Source organism: Coffea arabica, chromosome 2e, assembly GCF_036785885.1.
Source record: "Coffea arabica cultivar ET-39 chromosome 2e, Coffea Arabica ET-39 HiFi, whole genome shotgun sequence".
NCBI lineage: Eukaryota > Viridiplantae > Streptophyta > Magnoliopsida > Gentianales > Rubiaceae > Coffea > Coffea arabica.
In genome coordinates, this window is record NC_092313.1 from 17,325,332 (window position 1) to 17,345,190 (window position 19,859).

General features: G+C 37.2%; 2 protein-coding genes across 3 annotated transcripts; both read left to right on the plus strand.

The window, feature by feature from the left end:
- Positions 1–797: 797 nt before the first annotated feature.
- LOC113731388 (presequence protease 1, chloroplastic/mitochondrial) lies at positions 798–10,800 on the plus strand. Its single transcript, XM_027256648.2, has 19 exons — positions 798–1,224; positions 1,337–1,520; positions 2,233–2,407; positions 2,503–2,635; positions 2,816–2,886; positions 3,104–3,187; positions 4,265–4,355; positions 5,610–6,130; positions 6,246–6,410; positions 6,504–6,722; positions 6,807–6,934; positions 7,910–8,099; positions 8,512–8,595; positions 8,668–8,765; positions 9,142–9,406; positions 9,499–9,661; positions 9,746–9,926; positions 10,235–10,306; positions 10,490–10,800. The coding sequence occupies exons 1-19, from the start codon at positions 957–959 to the stop codon at positions 10,629–10,631; spliced, it is 3,234 nt and encodes a 1,077-aa protein (XP_027112449.1). The 5' UTR covers positions 798–956; the 3' UTR covers positions 10,632–10,800.
- A 5,670-nt stretch (positions 10,801–16,470) lies between these two features.
- Positions 16,471–18,547, plus strand: LOC113731400 (uncharacterized). Of its 2 annotated transcripts, XR_011840312.1 has the most exons (5): positions 16,471–17,135; positions 17,228–17,277; positions 17,527–17,733; positions 17,997–18,221; positions 18,308–18,547. XR_011840312.1 is itself a non-coding variant. In XM_027256659.2 (4 exons), the coding sequence occupies exons 1-4, from the start codon at positions 16,794–16,796 to the stop codon at positions 18,064–18,066; spliced, it is 669 nt and encodes a 222-aa protein (XP_027112460.1). In that variant the 5' UTR covers positions 16,471–16,793; the 3' UTR covers positions 18,067–18,547. The 2 variants fall into 2 exon arrangements, 1 of the variants encoding a protein (XP_027112460.1); XM_027256659.2 differs by having other exon boundaries at positions 17,997–18,547.
- Positions 18,548–19,859: the final 1,312 nt, after the last annotated feature.

Genomic DNA, 19,859 nt, shown 5'->3' on the forward strand with positions numbered 1-19,859 from the left:
ATGAAGTATTGATGAAGTGGTGATGATCGATCATTGATCACATTAGACATCTACCCCCCCCCCCCCACACACACACACACACACGCACAAAAACACCACAAAAAAATCCAGAATTTTTATGTTCTAAGGCCTCAATTTTAGCCATTCAACCAAGGCATTCTCGACCCAAGTACTAATAGCTTGAGCAAGATTTATGGAAAATTAAAATATTCACCTTACTCCAACTTCAAGGTTTTATTAATTGCAAATCACAAGTATAAACTCATCCTTATTTCTTGTAAATTTTTTAAGAGCAATTCACAAACTTCAAACCACCCTTTTATTTTGTGAAAGTAATTTGACAATCTTCAAATAAGAGTGGAATAGACAAGATGTCAGATTACTTGCAACATGGCCAATTTGTTGGGACAGAAAATTAATTGTTAAAATTTATTTGTTTGTATTATCAACACATTTTTTTATCCACCTTTTTATCTCACTTATATTAAATCAAAAAATTGTTATGATACTTTTTTTAAAAAAAAAATATTTCAAGTAACCTATTATCAAAACACACCCCTAGTTTGTTTGGATTGTAGTTTATTTACAAATTTCTATTTATTTCTATCATTAATATATTTTTTAATTACTTTTTTTTATCTCACATATATCACATTATTAAAAAAATATTATAGTATTTTTTTTTTCAAAATATTATCCCAAATAACATCCTACTATTTCCACTTGATTGCAACCCAATAGTTCTTGTGCCCCTTGTTTTTCTTCTTATTGCCCAAGTCACCACTCACCACACATCTATTCTCTCTCCGGTTCGCCTCGTTTGTTTCCCTGATATTTTATTTATTTTCCCTCCCTTTCACAAAAACCCCTAAACTGATTTTCATTCTCCTCCGCTCTTCCCTAACTCTGTCTTCCAACTCCTCTATCTCCTCACAGTGTTATCTTCTTTCCTGCTCATGGAGAGAGCGGCTCTTTTACGCTCTCTTTCTTCTACTTCTCAGCTCGCTGGCTCCAGAATATTCTGCCGTTCGTTACACCGATTAGCACGCTTCTCTCCTAAACGACACCGTCCACTTGCAAAAACTCAGCAACGATCGATTCTCCCGTGCCGTCATCACCTTCCCTTGCTCACCGCTGTCTCACATCCTTCACTTCATTTCCGAAGAGACTTCTCCCCTTACTCCATCAGAGCTATTGCCACATCAGCACCACAGTCCTCTCCAGGCATTTAATTTTATTGTTTTTTTGTTTTTAAACTCAATCCCCGTTTTGTTAATTGGTATGTTTTGCTGCTGGAATTTAGTTTTATCCTTTTAATCTGTGGATGCTACTGTAGAGGTGCTTGGCGCGGATGATGATGTGGCTGACAAGCTTGGTTTTGATAAGGTGTCGGAGCAGTTTATTGAGGAGTGTAAATCGCGAGCTATTTTGTATAAGCACAGGAAGACGGGAGCTGAAATTATGTCGATTTCAAATGACGATGAGAACAAATGCTTTGGCATTGTCTTCCGGACACCTCCGTAAGGATGACTAAATGCTATTTAGCTCGTATTTTTTTTCATCTACCTATGTATCGCATCACCCAATGCGCTTTTTAGTATCTGGCTTATCTACGCAGTTTTCCATCTGTACTTTGGACTGGTTGGGCCTGTCATGATTTATGATGATTCGTAGTATTTATGTAGTGATGAGTTATGAGGGTGAATTAATTGAGGCATATATATTTTGTATTTTGTGGTTTTGCCGAGGAAGCAAGTAGGAGCATATTTTCCTACTAGCATGCATGACACGGATTGAATGTTTGCATGAAATTAGAGCTAAAGATGTCAAGAGAGGTCAAATTGGCGATCCTTGTTGAGGAATTTTACAAACTAGAGCATGTGGAAGCAAGCTTTCAGTAAAAGATTGTTTGTGAAACACATCGTTTTGCATCTGCTAATGCAAGATATCTGTTGGTTGGACAGTCCCTTGTACAATTGCATTCTGTTTTCATGTTCATTTTTGTCACTTGGAGATGGAAGAAGATAGTGTTTTGTCAATCTGCACAGTGCTGCAACTTCTTTGGCTGTACTCCTTGAACATGTCCATGCTTTTGTTCAGCATCAGATAGTGCATCACAGTTCTAATCTATAATAAGTAGCAGCACTATGTGTTGAGTGATGAATAATGTCAATAGTTCTTTATTGGATTCAAGAAATTACCCTTGTTCATGTCTTGAAAATTTTGATGCAGGAAGGATTCTACAGGAATTCCTCACATCTTGGAGCACAGTGTCCTGTGTGGTTCAAGAAAGTATCCCTTGAAAGAACCATTTGTTGAGTTATTAAAAGGGAGTTTGCATACATTTTTAAATGCATTTACCTACCCAGATAGGACTTGCTATCCAGTAGCTTCAACAAATGCAAAGGTCTGAAAATTTCATCAAGTTTCTTTGAGAACTTATATTTGGTTTTTGTTGTTCTTATTCCCAACTGATGGTAAATGGTTTTACTGTCAAAACAGGACTTTTATAATTTGGTTGATGTATATTTAGATGCTGTCTTTTTTCCTCAATGTGCGGACAATCTCCAGATATTTCAACAAGAGGGGTGGCATTATGAGCTGAATGACCCTTCTGACGATATAACATTTAAAGGTTCATAGAACACTATTTGAATCATATCAAATTGTTTTAGTTATTGATCCTTTCAGAAGTTAATTTTCAGACTGGAATATGAAATGCATTCTTTTTCATGTCCTTATAATGTTACTTAAAAAAGCATGAAGCTACAGCTTCAAATGACAACCGACAAACTTATGGCATTGTCAAACTCAGGTGTTGTCTTCAATGAAATGAAAGGTGTTTATTCCCAGCCTGATAACATCTTAGGCAGGACTTCCCAGCAGGTGAGCTACATCACTCTTCTCCTCCTCATTCTATTTTCTTGCTTTTCTGGAAGGAATGCTTTTGTGCTTGGACTTTTGAGTATTCTGTCATGATACTATTTGCTTGAATTTATGATTGAATAGTTCTGCCTAATTGCTAACTGTATTCTGTACTGTAAATGCAATAATTATTGTCTTGAGCATTTGTAATGTTAATCTTTCACTTTGGTGGTTGCAGGCTCTTTTCCCAGACAATACATATGGTGTTGATAGTGGTGGTGACCCTCAAGTTATTCCCAAGCTAACATTTGAGGAGTTTAAGGTTTTCTCAGCGTCCTGCTCCTATTTCCCGCGTTAAATATTTCTTTTCAAGTGACTTTTTTGCTTATGAGATGTATTTTACTGGGTGCCACTACATTTTTGTTTTTTTCTTAATGAAAGCATGTAATAGTTTATAAAGCATAAAGAAGCAAATGAATTATCATATTGACAGCATTCTTTGGCTGTTTGAAGCTCTATCTTATGACATAAGTATCTTACACGATATCAATTGTACTTGGTAGATTGTACGATATAATAATTTTGATGCCTGTTTCTTAATCAGTTGAATGAAAACCACCATCTCCTTTTCTTGTGTGCCTGAGATAATTACCTTAAATAACTGCTGCTAGCGGTCCATTATTTGGAAAAGTATTTTGAACTTTTGAATATTGGTATGCCATGAGAATTATTTTCATTTCTACATTTCTAAAGAGAATGTGATAATTAAGTTCCAGGAGAATGCTGAGTTGGATGGCTTAATTTGGACCAACAGTGTTAACTTCGATTTGTTGCAAGCTTCAAAAAAGCTTAGTTATACCAATCAGATGATTAATTGAACGGCTTAGTTCATGATTTTCACACATGCTTTATAAAGAGGGGACCTTCGAACATGAATGATCCTTTACCCTTGCAGAAAACTAGAATGTTTCTAGTTTCTGGCTTACTTTTAGTGGATAAAAGTATCAATTAGCAGACAGAACATATTTTTTGCTGGCAAAGTGCTGCAAAGCTCACACTGAGGGCAGAAAAATTAGCGCTTAAAAAGTTAGTATCTTATCCATATATGTGTACATATTCACATGGACACAAACATGAGTAGCCTCATGCCAGGTGAAGATTCCCCATAAATGACTCATTTGTGATCAACATGTTGGTTTTGGTAGATGGAATGTCTAAGGTCTCAAACTTCCTTTTTGCATAGATGCCTGGCTGGATGTGAATATGTATACTAATTTGTCCATGTGTATACCTATTATGTTACTTTCATGCCTGTGCATTTACTGCATGGAGTTAAGATGAGTAGTGAAAACAATAACTTCATGTCTGTTGCATATTGATCTATAAGTTTCTTATGCAGGAGTTTCATCGCAAATATTACCATCCCAGCAATGCCAAAATATGGTTCTATGGAGATGATGACCCAAACGAACGCCTACGTATTTTAAGTGGTGCTGTTTTTACTTCTTATTCATTAGTTTTTCTGGTTCTGGTTTGTGAAATGTTGTTTTTGTGGTGTTCATTTTCTAGCTACCTTGAGAGAATATATTCTTGTTGCTTTTGCCAAATTTGGACCAACAGGAAAATCTGATGGGTCCTAGTTTATGCTGGTCAAATAACAAGATAATTTCCTTGTACTTTATACCCATCCTGGGAAGCGCACATATTATAGAGAAGGACTTGAATTTGTGTTATGCTAATTTCTTCGATTCATTAAACTTAGTATCTAAATTCTTAAATTCATGAGAAAAGAGTTAGCTATGGTGTACCTGGATGAACAATACATCTTGATTCGTTTAACGCTATCAATCCTTTTGAGCCGTTTGTATGTAAAACCCTCTGACCACATTTTGAGGTGTGTTTGCTCCAAATAGGAAATATCAAGTCACTCTTTGACATGTTTGGAAATTTGTTGATTACTTAGCAAACACTTTTTGAGCCAAATGGGATTATAATTCTCACCATGTAATCTTTTATTTTTTCCTCAAGGAAAAAAGCACTGGACACCTTATTGGATCAGTTTTACAATTTTATAACTTTGGTAGTCTACGACTAACTATTGGACAAAATGAACTTGTTGGTGCCCTTGAGATATTTTCTTTTATTGTTAAAAGATTTACTCCATCTACAGCAGGATCATGTATAATGTTCCTCAAAAAAATTGACATAAACTCCCTCCAATATCCGAAAATGGGCTCAGCTCGCTGTTTTGAGGTATTATATGCATATAAATACTTTTTTTACTCATGCAGAATGAATATGGTGGTGCATATTTTTGTTTATTTAATTACCCAAGATGTCTTGATGACGCTGTATCCTATTTTTGCGAGCCCTTGTTATGCATTTCCTGTTTTTCATATTTAACACCAGGTAATTTGCTAATTATATGTCTAACTGTGGCCTTTTGGGAGGTGGCAAGTTAGTTGAATTGATGGTTTTGATGTGCATGAGAATATGACTTTATCTCCTTAAAATGCCTTAACTTACAACCTTCAAATTTTATTCCTCCAATGAAGTTATTCTTCCTTGTTAGCACATCCCGTATTAATTTACGGTGAAAATTCACCTTATATACCAAGATAGTAATGCTAAATTTCTCTGCAAGTTAGCTAAGGGGGTGTTATCATGTGCTTAATCTTCTTTGAAAGTAGCACTTCTCTTCAGTAACACACTTAAATATCTGATGTTCCATTTTCTGGATGCAGAATACCTAGACATGTTTGATGCAAGTTCAGCTCCTAATGAATCAATAATTCAACCACAGAAATTATTTTCAGAGCCAGTTAGGATTGTTGAGAAATATCCTGTTGCAGAAGGCGATGATTTGAAGAAGAAGCACATGGTTTGCCTTAATTGGCTACTCTCTGAGAAGCCACTAGACTTGGAAACTGAGCTTGCCATGGCTTTTTTGGACCATCTACTAATTGGCACCCCTGCTTCTCCTTTGAGAAAAATTCTGCTGGAAAGTGGTTTAGGGGAGGCTCTTGTTGGGGGTGGGATTGAAGATGAGCTCCTTCAGCCCCAGTTTAGTATTGGACTGAAGGGTGTCCAGGAAGATAACATTCAAAAGGTAGAAGAACTAATCATGAAGTGTTTAAAACAATTAGAAGAGGATGGTTTCGATTCAGATGCTGTGGAAGCATCATTGAACACGATTGAGTTCTCTCTTAGAGAAAATAACACTGGCTCATTCCCGCGTGGCTTAGCCCTGATGCTTCGTGCCATTGTAAGGATGCACTTCTTGAATAATCCAACTTGGGTTTTACCATTCTGTGTTTTTCTTGATTCTATTTTCCTCTAATTTATTTTTTATTTTCTGTTTTGGGATCCCCTTTTTGCAGGGAAAATGGATTTATGATATGGATCCTTTTGAACCATTACAATATCAGAAGCCTCTAATGAACTTGAAAGCAAGATTAGCAGAGGAAGGCTCCAAAGCTGTTTTTTCTCCACTAATAGAAAGGTTTATGTTGAAGAATCCACACCGGGTAACTGTTGAAATGCAGGTGACCTCTCATTAACAAAAAGGTTATAGGCTTTGGATAATATACTTTTAAAGTTTGTATGACGGAAATAAAGAACAATTTGGGTTGTGACAGCCCGATCCTGAGAAAGCTTTTCACGATGAAGAAGCAGAGAAACAGATCTTAAACAAAGTCAAAGCAAGCATGACACAGGAGGATCTTGCTGAGCTGGCACGTGCAACAGAGGAGTTGCGGTTGAAGCAGGAAACCCCTGATCCACCAGAAGCTCTAAAAAGCGTACCAAGCCTATCTCTCGAAGATATCCCTAAAAAACCTACGCATGTGCCCACTGAGGTGATGAAAACCCAGTTGATGGTGAAGTTGATAATATTTATATGCATTACTTTCTTAACCCATTACTAAACTTACAAATTGCAGGTTGGGGATATTAATGGCGTAAAAGTTTTGCAGCATGACCTCTTCACAAATGATGTTCTGTATGCAGAAGTTGTCTTTAACATGAGCTCATTGAAGCAAGAGCTGCTTCCCTTGGTTCCACTTTTCTGGTTAGTTGCCAGTTTGGATGGTTAATTGATACTTTTCTATGCCATGTGTTTTTGTCCGTTTGATACCCATCATCCTATTGTAGGTTACGCCGGTTTTGAGGTTAAAAAATCTAGTTTCCTGAAGTTTTTGCCATTTTTTTGGGCTATCTGAACGTCTTGAGATGGCCATTTAAATTTAGTAGAGAAGAAAGAAGAAAAACAAAGTTCAATAAATTAAAAATGTAGGCTGTGAAAAATCATCTGGAGATGGTGCATGGACTTACTGCTCATTATTTGTTATATTGAATATCTAATGCTGCTTCAATAATCATGATATTGGTAACATGTCACTGTTGAGTTGTAAGGGAAACCCTTAAGCTAAAGTATGGTCTCTTCAATTTGACTTATTTATCACTAGCATGGCAGACCAATTAGATGCTCTTTATGCAGGGTCAGTAATGTCCATAACCATACATTTGCAAATCCTGTAGCTTTACAGGATTTGTCTATTGGGCTACACTTACACTTTCTCCCATTTTAACAAGGCTTCACTTTATTGTAACCTACAAAAGTCATGGAGTTAATGAATGAAGCCTTCTATTTGTCAAAGAAAGGCTGTGCACAACTAGGCTTTCTGAGACTTTCCACGTTGGCCTTGACTGGGTTGCCCTTGTGGCTGCACTTTTCTGTGTCAAGCAGCCAGTTTTTCGTGTCTCTTTTATAGCTGGAGTGAATTGCAGGTAACCCTTTTTTTTGGGGTTTAAGGGCAACTAATCCCCTAGCATAGTGAAAGAGGCAGTTTAGACTTTGCGATCTAAACCTTGGTGAGATTTTTAAGCGTGAAATAGGCAACTTACAGGTCAAAAATGGTATTTAAGTTTAACAGAAAGGTCAACTTTTTAGGATTTATACTTGGTAGGTAATCTTGAAACTGGTTTCTGGATTTCTCAGTCTCTGTACTGGTTGCTCTAATCTTCCATGTAATGTGTTAAACAGTCAGGCACTAAAGGAGATGGGCACAAAGGATATGGACTTTGTACAACTAAACCAATTGATTGGAAGAAAAACTGGAGGCATATCAATCTACCCATTCACATCATCAGTGCAGGGCAAGGAGCATCCATGTACTCACATGGTAGTTCGAGGGAAAGCCATGTCCTCACGAACTGAGGACCTTTTTAACTTGGTAAAATCCTTTTCTTATGTTGGCAACTGGAGAGTAATTTCTGTTCATTGTTGTAAACTGTGTCTGAGAATGAAAGAGTGCCTAACATTTGGTAGTGCTCATTCATCTTTCATTGTCAGGCACTTCCTTTTCACAAAAAATGATCAATGGACCTGTTTCTACTAAGTTTCTAAATATGACAATGGCTAATTGGGGTTTTTATTTAACATTCTTTTTTTCATCATGGGTGCTTTTGAAATTTGAGGGAGAAGACAAAGGAGTCTATTTGTGATTTCGAAATCATAAGGGGTCAAGATGTCATAACCAAAATCTTTTTAATAATAATAATCTTGTTGTAAAGCAAATTCACTTTTGAGCAACCAGTGGCCTTTGGACAATCAACTGACAAAGATCATGAATTGGTTATTTGTAGATGAACCGCCTTCTTCAAGATGTCCAACTCACAGACCAAAAGCGTTTTAAGCAATTTGTCACTCAAAGCAAAGCAAGAATGGAGGTATCTATCGAAGTCATTGCACAATATATGATTTCTGTTCTACTTGTTAACCTTGCAAGTTGTTTGCTGTAGAATCGGTTGAGAGGAAGTGGTCATGGTATTGCAGCTTCTAGGATGGATGCGAAGCTTAATGCTGCTGGATGGATCGCGGAACAAATGGGTGGTGTCAGGTGATACAATTGAATGTCTTCATTTATTTTGCATTTCTACTTCTATAATTGTCAACTTTGTGCCTTGTAAATATTTAGTACCATTACTCATTTAAGAATTTTTGTAGCATGTTACATCCCTTTTTAAGCTTTGCTCCTCCTGTTCTGCATTTCTAAGTTCTGTGAACTTAGTACTTTAAACAACTCTTTGCTGGATTAGTTCATTACTGTAGCTTGTTTTGGTATGGATGTGGTGAAATGTCACATGCTTTTGTTTATCTTATTGAGCATTGTAGGTTTTTGATTTGTTGAGGTTTTAAATTTTAACTTGTAAAGGGAAAAAGTGGTTCTCTATGAAAAATGGATTTAATGAGTTTGTTATCTGTAATGATTGCAGCTACCTTGAATTTGTGCGAGGTCTTGAAGAGAAGGTTGACAATGAATGGCCTGAAATTGCCTCCTCACTTGAGGAGATCAGGAATTCCTTGTTTTCAAAAGACAGATGCCTAATAAATCTCACTGCAGATGGAAAAAATCTTGCAAGTGCAGAAAAATATATCAGCAACTTCCTCGATTTGCTTCCTCGCTCTTCCTCAGTTGAATCATTTGCTTGGAGTGCACGACTTCCTTCAACAAATGAAGCCATTGTGATACCTACTCAGGTTAGATGTACTAGTCATGTTAAATTCAGCTATTGGGTTTATGCTTTTATTGGAATATTTATTTTTTAGCTTTTATGATACTATGTATCTAGGTAAATTATGTTGGAAAAGCAGCAAATCTGTACGATGCTGGATATCAGCTTAAAGGGAGTTCATACGTGATATCTAGGTACATCAGTAATACATGGTTGTGGGACCGTGTACGAGTTAGTGGAGGAGCTTATGGTGGATTTTGTGATTTTGACACGCACTCAGGTACAGACATAGGCGTTCATGTGTAGCTGCATCCTATTGTTAGCTTCATAAATCTAATGTTTAACTATGAAATTCTTTATTCAGGAGTCTTCTCATTTCTATCTTATCGCGACCCTAATTTGTTAAAGACGCTTGAAGTGTATGATGGAACAAGTGATTTTTTAAGACAATTAGAGATGGATGATGATAGTTTGACCAAGGCAATAATTGGGACCATAGGAGATGTAGATTCATACCAGCTACCTGATGCCAAAGGATATAGTAGGTACGTGCTTTGCCAACTCTCTATGTGGTTGTAAAAACACCAGTGATGGGCAGAATTTCTATCTCGTCCAAGATATTCTCCTCAAGGCAATAAAGTATACAGGAAATACATGTCTTTCAATGACATAATGGACTATGATCACATCTTTGTTTACTAGCTTTGCGAGAAATGTTGTGACATGATATTTGACCTCATAAATAGAATTGAATTTTCTTCTGCAGGCCTCATTGTTCCTTTTAACTTTATCTTATCCTTCCTTTGAATCTCATATTGATTGGCATTATTGTTAACTATTTTGCTTCTTTTAGTTTACTACGGCATCTACTGGGAATAACAGAAGAAGAAAGGCAAAGGAGAAGAGAAGAGATCCTATCTACCAGGTAAAGTCTCCATAATTGAGACAGACATTAATGGGAAGGTCTGTTTATGCACCACCATAGAAGAACTTGAAGCATCTAGCTATAGATTTCTGTAGCAATTTAGCCAAGGGCTACATCTTTAGATTTTTTCTGTATGCTCCATCTCATTAGCTAATTCATCTAATATGGTATCCTTTTGCAAAGGTTGAGTGATTTTAGAGAATTTGCTGCTGTAATTGAGGCTGTTAAAGATAAAGGGGTGGTGGTTGCTGTGGCATCTCCAGATGATGTTGAAGCTGCACACAAGGAGCATCCTGCCTTCTTTGAAGTCAAGAAAGCCCTCTAAAATGTAAGAATTCCCATATTGTTTACCAATTTTTTCATAGAAAAGGAATTAGTTTAGGGGTTTCAGTAATTTGAAAGATTACAAAATTGAAATGCATACCTCTGAACAAATGAAGAAACAATTATACATGATGGCGACACATTAAAATGCCTACAGAAGTTTGTGTTTATTTTGCTTGCCTCATGTATAAAACTGTTAAATATCGGGTGGAATATTGTTGGAGAGCCCTGATCTGTAGTAATTGGCAGTACTCTTTGTGGAGCAATTCACGTTTTGATGGCAGAATGCATTTTTGGACTCTAGTCTTGATGGTGATACAATTATGGAAGTGAAATGGGAGCGCGATTGTCAGAGGTCATTCATCCTTAAAACCCCATCCTTCTGTTGAGTTTGGTTGCATTGTAGAAATTAAGCTTGAAAAGATGCTAAACGCCGTACCAGCCAATTCAGAGAGAACTTTTCTGCTTGGCTTGACCTCCCATGAAAGTTGACTCAAATTGTACAAAAGGTTAATGATTTTTATAATGGATTACCTTACTATCTTGCCCTGCTGGTGCTGGGTGGAGGGGGAGTTTAGAGCTAGACAAGAAGCATTGCGTTTCCAAAATTGTGAGGTTCAAATGACAAGTTAGGAAATTTTATCATTGGTTATTTGGGCACAGATTTAGAGTCTGGATAGCTAAACTGTATTCAGGTCTTGGTCATATTCTAAAGTCACAGGTTTGCCATTGGCTTCTGAGTTGGTTTGAGGATAATGAAGGGTAGGGTAGAAGATTGTAGTTTGGTCATCCATTCTCTCCTGTATTTCTACGAAGACAGCGAGCAACAGATTGTGATACAAATTACAAACAGGATAAGATAGATGCGTCGTCACATTGGGAAATTGGCTCCTTGTGATTCGACATGTGCTAACAGGAGATAGACAGTACCCTCATTTTGAGGGAGTTGAAAGACGTAACTGCTAGTTTTGTAAGTACATTGCGTCCATCCCAGACCCCACCAAATAATGCTCTCTTTGGTCGCTACGTACCAATGCTGCCAAGCCATTCCATTCTCAGCCCCAGACACTGCCGAGGGAATCCAATGTCATTAATACATACCCTTCTCCCCCCCCCCCTCCCCCCTCTACACCTTTCTGCTCAGTTTGTGTGCGGAAGATTCTCCTTGGGATTGAGAAATCAGAGACGACTCCATTTGTATACTCGATCTCTTGTTCCTTCATCACTTTTCTTGCAAGTCCGGAAAGAAAAAAAAAAAAAAACCTTTTTGTCTCGCCTTAGAATGGGTAATCTTCCTCTCCTCCTCAACTTTTTAAGTTATCCAAAACGGGAAACCAAATTTTTTTTTTTTTTAAAAAAAAAAAAAACTTTTTTGTCATGTAAGAGTGTTACTCCTGCCTTTTCGCGAATTGTTGCAGTTGAGGGAAGTGATGCATCTGAAATCTATCAACCATATAAAGATCTAAACAACTTCCATGTATCATGAATTTTACCTTTTGGCTGATATTAACTTGTTGAAAGGCACGCCCAGCGTGCGATATTGAAGAAACTCAATGCTTGTTTTCTACTGGAACAAACAAAGGACCACTAAATACTGTAACATATAATGCGGCAGAAACCTATAAAGTCCTAATAACTCGTTGTAGGGTTATAATAATTGGCTTTGAAACAAAAAATTCATAGAGAGAGAGAGAGAGAGAGAGAGAGAGAGGGAGAGAGAGACTGAGGACAGAATTCGCGTACCTTTTTATTCATCGGTGTAGAGATGAGTTCTGAGTTCTTCCTTTCCTGATCTTCAAGAACTGGTGATTGTGATTCTAAACTTGATGATGGAGATGAGTTAAAGTCTTACGTGACGAAAATTCTGTTACTCTCCTTTGCACCACCCTGCGCTCTAGCTTAAAAAGGATGAGCTAATTTTTCAATTCGTGGCTCTACAACAAATATTACTACTACTAGTTTTCATGGGTTCATTTTTATTTTGTCTGTAGGCACTCTCCTTGGAAAAGGACACACATCTTTACAGTTTGCTGGATGGAGATGCACATGGCAGCACTAATATTTGGCTGAAATTAATGAGTCTTAATATCCACTAACATAAGCATTAAAATGGAACAGCTTTTCGCATCCACTACATTAAAAGAGTATTAACATCCACCATGTAAACTACAAGCTTGGCTACTGTTTCAAAAAGAAAGCAAGGCAAAGACATATGGGGTTACTGTCAAATTTTTGTCATTCAAATGGAATACCTAATAATAAACAATTGGCCATGATACAGGATAGCCTGAATAAGAACCAATAAGGGCGTTGGTAGAATTTTTCTACAGAGCCCCGATTTTTGGTTAGTGCAAGAAGAAGTTGGCCATCGCCTAAATTAAGTGATTCTGCGGAGTATGACTCGCCCTTCATCGCTATAAAATCTCCCCTTCTCTTCTTTCTGTGAGGAAAACTATACCGACTTTTGCCGATTCTAAACACATGTATACATGAAATTGAAACCAAAAATATAACTTGTATTGCAAAAGAGTTTGATGTTGGGTTTCATATTACTGTCTAGACGTTGGAAATTGGACCACGTGACTCCCCGAGCATTCAAAACAAAATATGAAAATGGAACTCAGGACCACTGTGGTCCGATTTCGAATTTAAGGTCTACCCGGAATTTGTCCCAACCTTCGTATCCATTAAAAGCTTAAAAAACGAAAGAGAAGGCATGGTGTCATTTATCATTTTGCAGGTTGCTCCGGTTGAGGGTGGTGGGGTTAAGTATAGCATTAAAAGCTTTAAGGTTGGAATTTGCCCCAACCTTCGTACCCATTAAAAGCTTATAAACGAAAGAGAAGCATGGATGGTGTCATTTATCATTCTGCAGATTGCTTGAGTTAACCATCTCTCTCATTCGCAATGCTAGCAGAATTCGAAGACGTCAAGGCAGTGTCCCGAGTTATATTCATCTACCCTCTCTTTAGTCATCATAACATAACATAACATTGAATTTTGCCACAAGCGGTCCAGCTTGATTTCTATCGACGCAAACTTTTTCGAGAGAGAGACAGAGAGAGGGGCAAACTTCAAAGTACAATTGAGAAGTCATTCATCTGCATGCCAAATTGGTAATGTTTCCAGTCGACAGTGGCTGAGTTGTTATGGACCTTCATGACAATTTAATACAGAACTCTAACCTAATTTGTTGAGCTCTCTTGCTCAGAAACACGGATATACATACATATATATACATCCATGCGTGTAAAATGGACGGACGTATGTACCATGGATACAACTACCGTGATGGATACGACTTCAATATTGTTAATACGACTTCAATTTATTAACCGAAGATGTCCGTCGCGTTATATGATGACAGTGACGCTGTATTTCTTCATTGAAGACGGCTTGATTCAACATACATATAAAATAGGCAGATAAGAATTAACGCTGTGCAGACGATGTCAACAGGATCACGGTTGCTAGAAATTTTTTTTTTACACACGTACACACACACGCACAACTTCGAGGGAATTGATCGGAATGCAGAAAGATCACTAGCAAGAAACGTATGAAGATTGAACTGGAGGGATGTATCATGTATGGATGAAGACTGAAAATTTTTGGTCATCTGGATAACTTTAGGCATTTAGATTAGAAGTCTTGCTAGGTAGGTTGAAATAATTAACGCCATTACTTGAAATAAATCCCTCACTGTATTTAGATTATAAAAGAATTTGGAATTGCGTCAAATATTATACGCCGGCGAACTCTACCATTTGCAAATTTTTAAGATTCACTGCAGCTTTAAGTTGCAGATACATAACTTTTATATATACATCTGTTGAATGGATTTTTTGCTATAAGACAGACAACAAAAACTAAATGTATTTGCTACTGAAAATTACATGTCCACAAGATTAATCCTCCTGGAACATAGTAGTTCTACTTCTGTATAGACCCTTTGCTGTTCTCCAGGTTCAACAGTTTTAGAGAACGAAACAAGGTCGTCTGCAATCACAATGGCCTGAATATACAGAGAACAACCTAACGCCCTGGGCTTCTATATAGGTTTTAGGTAGGAGTGTGCAATTTCCAAAAAAATAGATTTACCGACTATTTCAATTTGAAATCGGAACTTTGAAATTGGAAAAAATGAAAAGCGGAAAGGAAATCGGAGTTTTCATTTTTGAATTGTATGAATTAGGTTTGAATTCAAGATTATGTTTTCCCAAATTGAAAATTTTGATTTCGAATTCATAATTCAAAAATGGTAGATCGTCTACCTATTTCGAATTCAAATTCGTATATATAATATACATATGCATATATATATATATTAATACATATATGTAATATCAAATGTTTATATGATACAATAATACCTCTAAGCTCTAATTACTAATTATATTATATATAATAATAGTGAGTCTAATTAAGTTTGCTGTATAGAAACAAAAATTAGCATCTAATTTAGCAAATGAATTACAAGTCAAACGGGCCGAATTCACCGAATTTGGTAGACTACCTAATTCCGAAATAAAATTGAAATCGGAATTTATGAATTCGAAATTAAAATCGATCGAAACTTCCAATACCCAAATATTTGAAAATTTCGAATTCATAGTTCTGATTTATTGAAATCGAATTCAATGCTCGCCCCTACTTTTAGGCTAGTCTCACTTTTTTTTTATTATGTCAATGATGCATTACGTCTCTTCCTTCTCTGGATTTGTTACTGAATTAACTTGTTACTCTATTTGATAGAACATGGGAACATACTTTGAAAGAACACACCGTTAGACAAAAATAAGTAAGTACATGTTCCTCTTTTTTTTTTTTTTTTAAAAAAAAAGAAGCTAAAATATGTTTGTCTTGTCTAGTCAGAATGCCATTTATTAAAAATTACAGTAAATACTCCATCCAATTGGTCATATCATCATCCAATATACTTCAATTGTAGATTTCAATTAACAGCATTGCCTTTTTTATTATATATATATATATATATTTATTTAAAAAAAAAAGTAAATTCGCAAGTCTCGAGCCGAGCTCTCACTTGCATTCTTTCCTAGTACCACCCAATTCATTACTTCCCGTCCTCCTCCTCCTCCCTCCCGCATTTCGTATACTTCATGGAAGAACATATTTGATTGACTAAAAAATTCTTTAGCGATGGACAACTTTTTGGGAGCTAATAACTGCATTATGTTTTGCGATTGGTGATTGCTTTATTTTGAATTGTAATTAGTCTAAGATCAATTTACAATATATGTATGCTGTTCTACACGGTACAAAATGGCTTAATTTAGAGAAAGATGAACTATAAATCTATAATCAGTAGTATCTATACAATGTAATTCGTCAAAGTGTATAGTATGAGCCTTCATTTAAACTTCAAAATATTGCAGTAAATTTATTTTCTTTTTCTATTTTTTGTTACTAAAATCTCTTAGTTCCACCAGTCGTTAGTGAGTTAGTTACCACTTGAAAATCATCATCATTAAGATGCCCTGGGCATCTTCAACCACGTCATTTTGATTCCCGGTTACATTTACGGGCTATAACCGGTCACTCTCTCCTTGAATTACGTGTCACTCCGCCATTAGCCCAAATGGATCAATTTATCCTCTTTTAAGCTATAAAAGAAACGGCCCAGAGATCGCCTCCTGACGGCATCCCCACGTGCCTGTCGCCGTAACGGAGTCAGGACCACATGTTCTGTTCAACGCCTTCCATAACCGTCTCATCCAATCTCCACCGTCCGATCACATCACAATCCACGTTTCCTCTCTCCCTTTCCCCATAATACCCCTGCTCTCCAACAAACCACTACTAACTAATTAACCCCCCCCCCCCTCTTCTTTCCCCCGGGCCACCCAAGTTCCAGCAGCTCCATTTCCTTCCTCAGCCGAGAGCGAGAGAGAGACTGTGGAGAGAGAGAGAGAGAGCAACTCTGCTTGTGTGTGCGTGTTGTGCGTGCGTTTCAAGTCGCTTTTAAGTAAATTTGATTGTGGAAGCTGGGACGGAATATCATTATACCGACGGGTGTACAAATTTAAAGATATTTATTGAGGTATACGTATTTATATATACACGGAAATATATGTATATGTAAAAGACTCGAGGAAGGGAAAAAAAAAAAAAGAGGGAGAGAGTGACTAATTAAAAACAGATGGGAGATTACCTGAGGAAATGTGAGAGATCAATTGGAGAGATGGCAGCAGCAGCGGCTACGGAAATCGGAGGAGAAATTATCAAAATGAGAGCCGTGGAGGAGGAGGAGGAGGAGGTTACCAGCTCCAGTAAGAGACGTAAAGTTGACGATTGTGATGAGGCGCCTGAGCCGCAGCTAAATTTGCCAGCCTATACAGTTTCGGCTTCTGCTGCAAATTCAACGACGACGTCCTCGGCGGCCAACGTCCATGAGGAGAAAATGAGATCCACGGATCTGAAGATGAAGCTAAACTTCAAATTCAAACTCGGAAAGCATTTACTAATACTACTACTTCTCTACGTAATAAATTTTTTTTTTTTTTGATAGGTTCTGAATTTTTTATTTACTTATCCACATGAAGTTAATTTTTGTGTTTATTGTTGAATTTACAGCACCAGGATTCCGAAACTGAAATTTCCACGCTCATAATCCGCCAATTCAGGTATGCACTGAATACAGTTCTTCTCTTCCTTTCTATCTCAAATTTTCGAAACTGAAACCAGCGATCATCTGCTTAAAAGTAACTTTAATTTCAAATTTTAAGTAGAGCTATAATTGTATCTGTATCTGACCTTATTAGTTATCATCCTCCATGTGCATGAGCGTTTCGCTATTCACTGCTTCACATTTAAAAAAAAAAAAATTCTAGCTTTTTTCCACAGATTTGATCATGCATATAATTTGGTAATAGAGAGACGAGTCCGTCAAGTGAGATTTGCGGAGGAGACTCGGGGATAGAGTTGATGGAGTCTATATCGTCAACGACAACAAAGAAGGAGGAGTCTTCTCGGAGAAATCGTCAGGAGTTGAAAACCAAAACTTGCATGCCTTCAGCAGCGGAGATCGAAGAGTTCTTCGCCGTGGCTGAAAAGCGACAGCAGAAACAATTCGCGGAAAAGTAAGTTGTGATTAATGGCAACGTTATAGGTTAGAATCCTAGCAGAGATCAAGGCCAGAAATAATTTCCAATTCTAATAAAAACCTTTCCCAGAGAAGAGCTGCTGCTAAATACGTGTAGTCCCAAAAGAGGAAACCCAACACTCTAAATTTACTACGCAGTGATGAACACTGAACAATGACAGTCATGTATCATTGATCAGCTTTAACAGTAGCCTAGTAGTACTCGGCCTCTCTCATGAGTCGTTGTTTGTTGTGAATCAGGTACAACTATGATATAGTGAAGGACGTGCCATTGGAGGGCCGGTACGAGTGGGTACGTTTGAAGCCTTAAATTGATCATCAGCTTGCATGATCCAGCTGAAATGGTCGAAAACGAGAGGACGCTGGGTTACTACTTACTGGGAGTAATATATCATATATGTTAACATCACACGAGGACGCACAGGGCCATTGTCTGTCTTCTTTCTTCTTCCCTTTTGTTCTTTGGTTGGTATTATTATTGGGACTTTTATAACTGGTCTTTTAATTAATCAGCTAATTAGTAGATTAATCAATTGGCTATTGTATTGTAGGCCGGATTTGGGGTTCATAGAGTGGTGACATATATGTGTACAGTAGGTTTCTATCTTTATGTAAAGAAGCTGGACTCCTTGATCTTTCCTTTGCCTATTGGAATTGTACTGGTCCTCCTCTCTCAGACTGCTACCACTGAAACTATTACTGCCGCTTTTGAAGAAGCTTCTTTTCCAACCTCCTCCTGTCTAGGAACCATCCGTAATAAATCCACTCTCTTTTTAGAGATATTCATTTAATTTTTAGCCGTCCGTGCTCTGTCTGATCATATGATTTGATCTGAGGAATGACCTTTAATTTATCCCCATCCATGGCCTAGTTTTTTTTTTTTTTGGGGGGGGGGGGGGGGGGGGTAGGGAGGGGAGAGACTGGTACCTCTATCACAGGTTTACAAATTAAATGTTGCTTTTATCATTTTGTATATAATGATTTAATAGCTATTCTTCTTACTTTGTATGTGTGAGTGTGACATAGAGGGATCGGAGTGGAAATTGGATGAGGGATGGGTGGTGGGTTTCCTAAGTTTTTTAAAAAAATCTTTTGTAGTGGAAGTAAAAAAAAAAAAAGAGTCGTATTGTTGGGGCTTATTTTGGCTGTTTACAACTTTACTGATCACCAGTCACCACGCATGCAAAGTGAATCCCACCATTTTCTGCAGTATTCCTTTTTAACAATTATCATGAGATGATTGCATTGGAAGTACTGTACTGCCTTTGGAAGGCCGGCCACAGTTCCCCTGCAGATGTTGGTCATACACTCCCGGAGGGGAGGGGAGAGACTGTTTGTGGGGCAATGAGTATTTGGTGGGGGCCATGTGATCTGTTTCGAAGCTTTAATAAGGGAAAATTTTGTTCTTTTCTCTTGGAAATTCTGAAAACGGCCACGAGAAACTAAAGGATTTTACTGTGTAACCGGCGGAATATTTATACGCTCGGTCATCGTGAAAGCAAACATGCGCCATGCGTTCGGCGCTTTCCTATTTGGTAAATGGCTCAGGTTTCAGGTATATTGCCCATTTATGAATGTTACTGCAATTTATTCTTTATATTTCTTTTTGGAGACCTTTTTGGGCCGAATACAAATTCTCGTGCATTCCTGCTACTATTTAAGTGCATCTGGATGCAATATATAATAGTGGACGCAAACTTCATCATGGAGGTGTTATAACCAGATCTCAGATGAAAGTTTCTGCTTACATTTTTTTTTTCTCCTAAGCCATAGTCGCTTTTGCACCTTGTCCTCTTACATTATTTAATTTTTTTTCTCAGCTTTTTCCCTAAATCGTTAATCAATTCTAATATCGTGTGATGATGACGTCAAAAAGACATTTATACTCTTAAGAGTTAACTACTGTAAATCACCTTAAAGTATAGCTTATTTTACACTTTATCCCATAACATCATTTTTTCTTTCAATTTATTTGTTTGTTACTAAAATCATTAGTGAAATTCAATATTTGTTTGTTACTAAAATCATTAGTGAAATTCAATATTTGATAACATCCAGCACAATTAATATCTAAAAAACTAATATTCCTAACAGAATAATATC

Coding starts and splice junctions, on each gene's coding strand:
- LOC113731388 (XM_027256648.2), top strand. CDS start 957: ATGGAGAGAGCGGCTCTTTTACGCTCTCTTTCTTCTACTTCTCAGCTC. Junction 6,935..7,909: donor CCCTTGGTTCCACTTTTCTG/GTTAGTTGCCAG, acceptor TGTGTTAAACAG/TCAGGCACTAAAGGAGATGG. Junction 10,307..10,489: donor GAAGAGATCCTATCTACCAG/GTAAAGTCTCCA, acceptor CCTTTTGCAAAG/GTTGAGTGATTTTAGAGAAT.
- LOC113731400 (XM_027256659.2), top strand. CDS start 16,794: ATGGGAGATTACCTGAGGAAATGTGAGAGATCAATTGGAGAGATGGCA. Junction 17,136..17,227: donor TAATACTACTACTTCTCTAC/GTAATAAATTTT, acceptor TTGAATTTACAG/CACCAGGATTCCGAAACTGA. Junction 17,278..17,526: donor CTCATAATCCGCCAATTCAG/GTATGCACTGAA, acceptor ATTTGGTAATAG/AGAGACGAGTCCGTCAAGTG.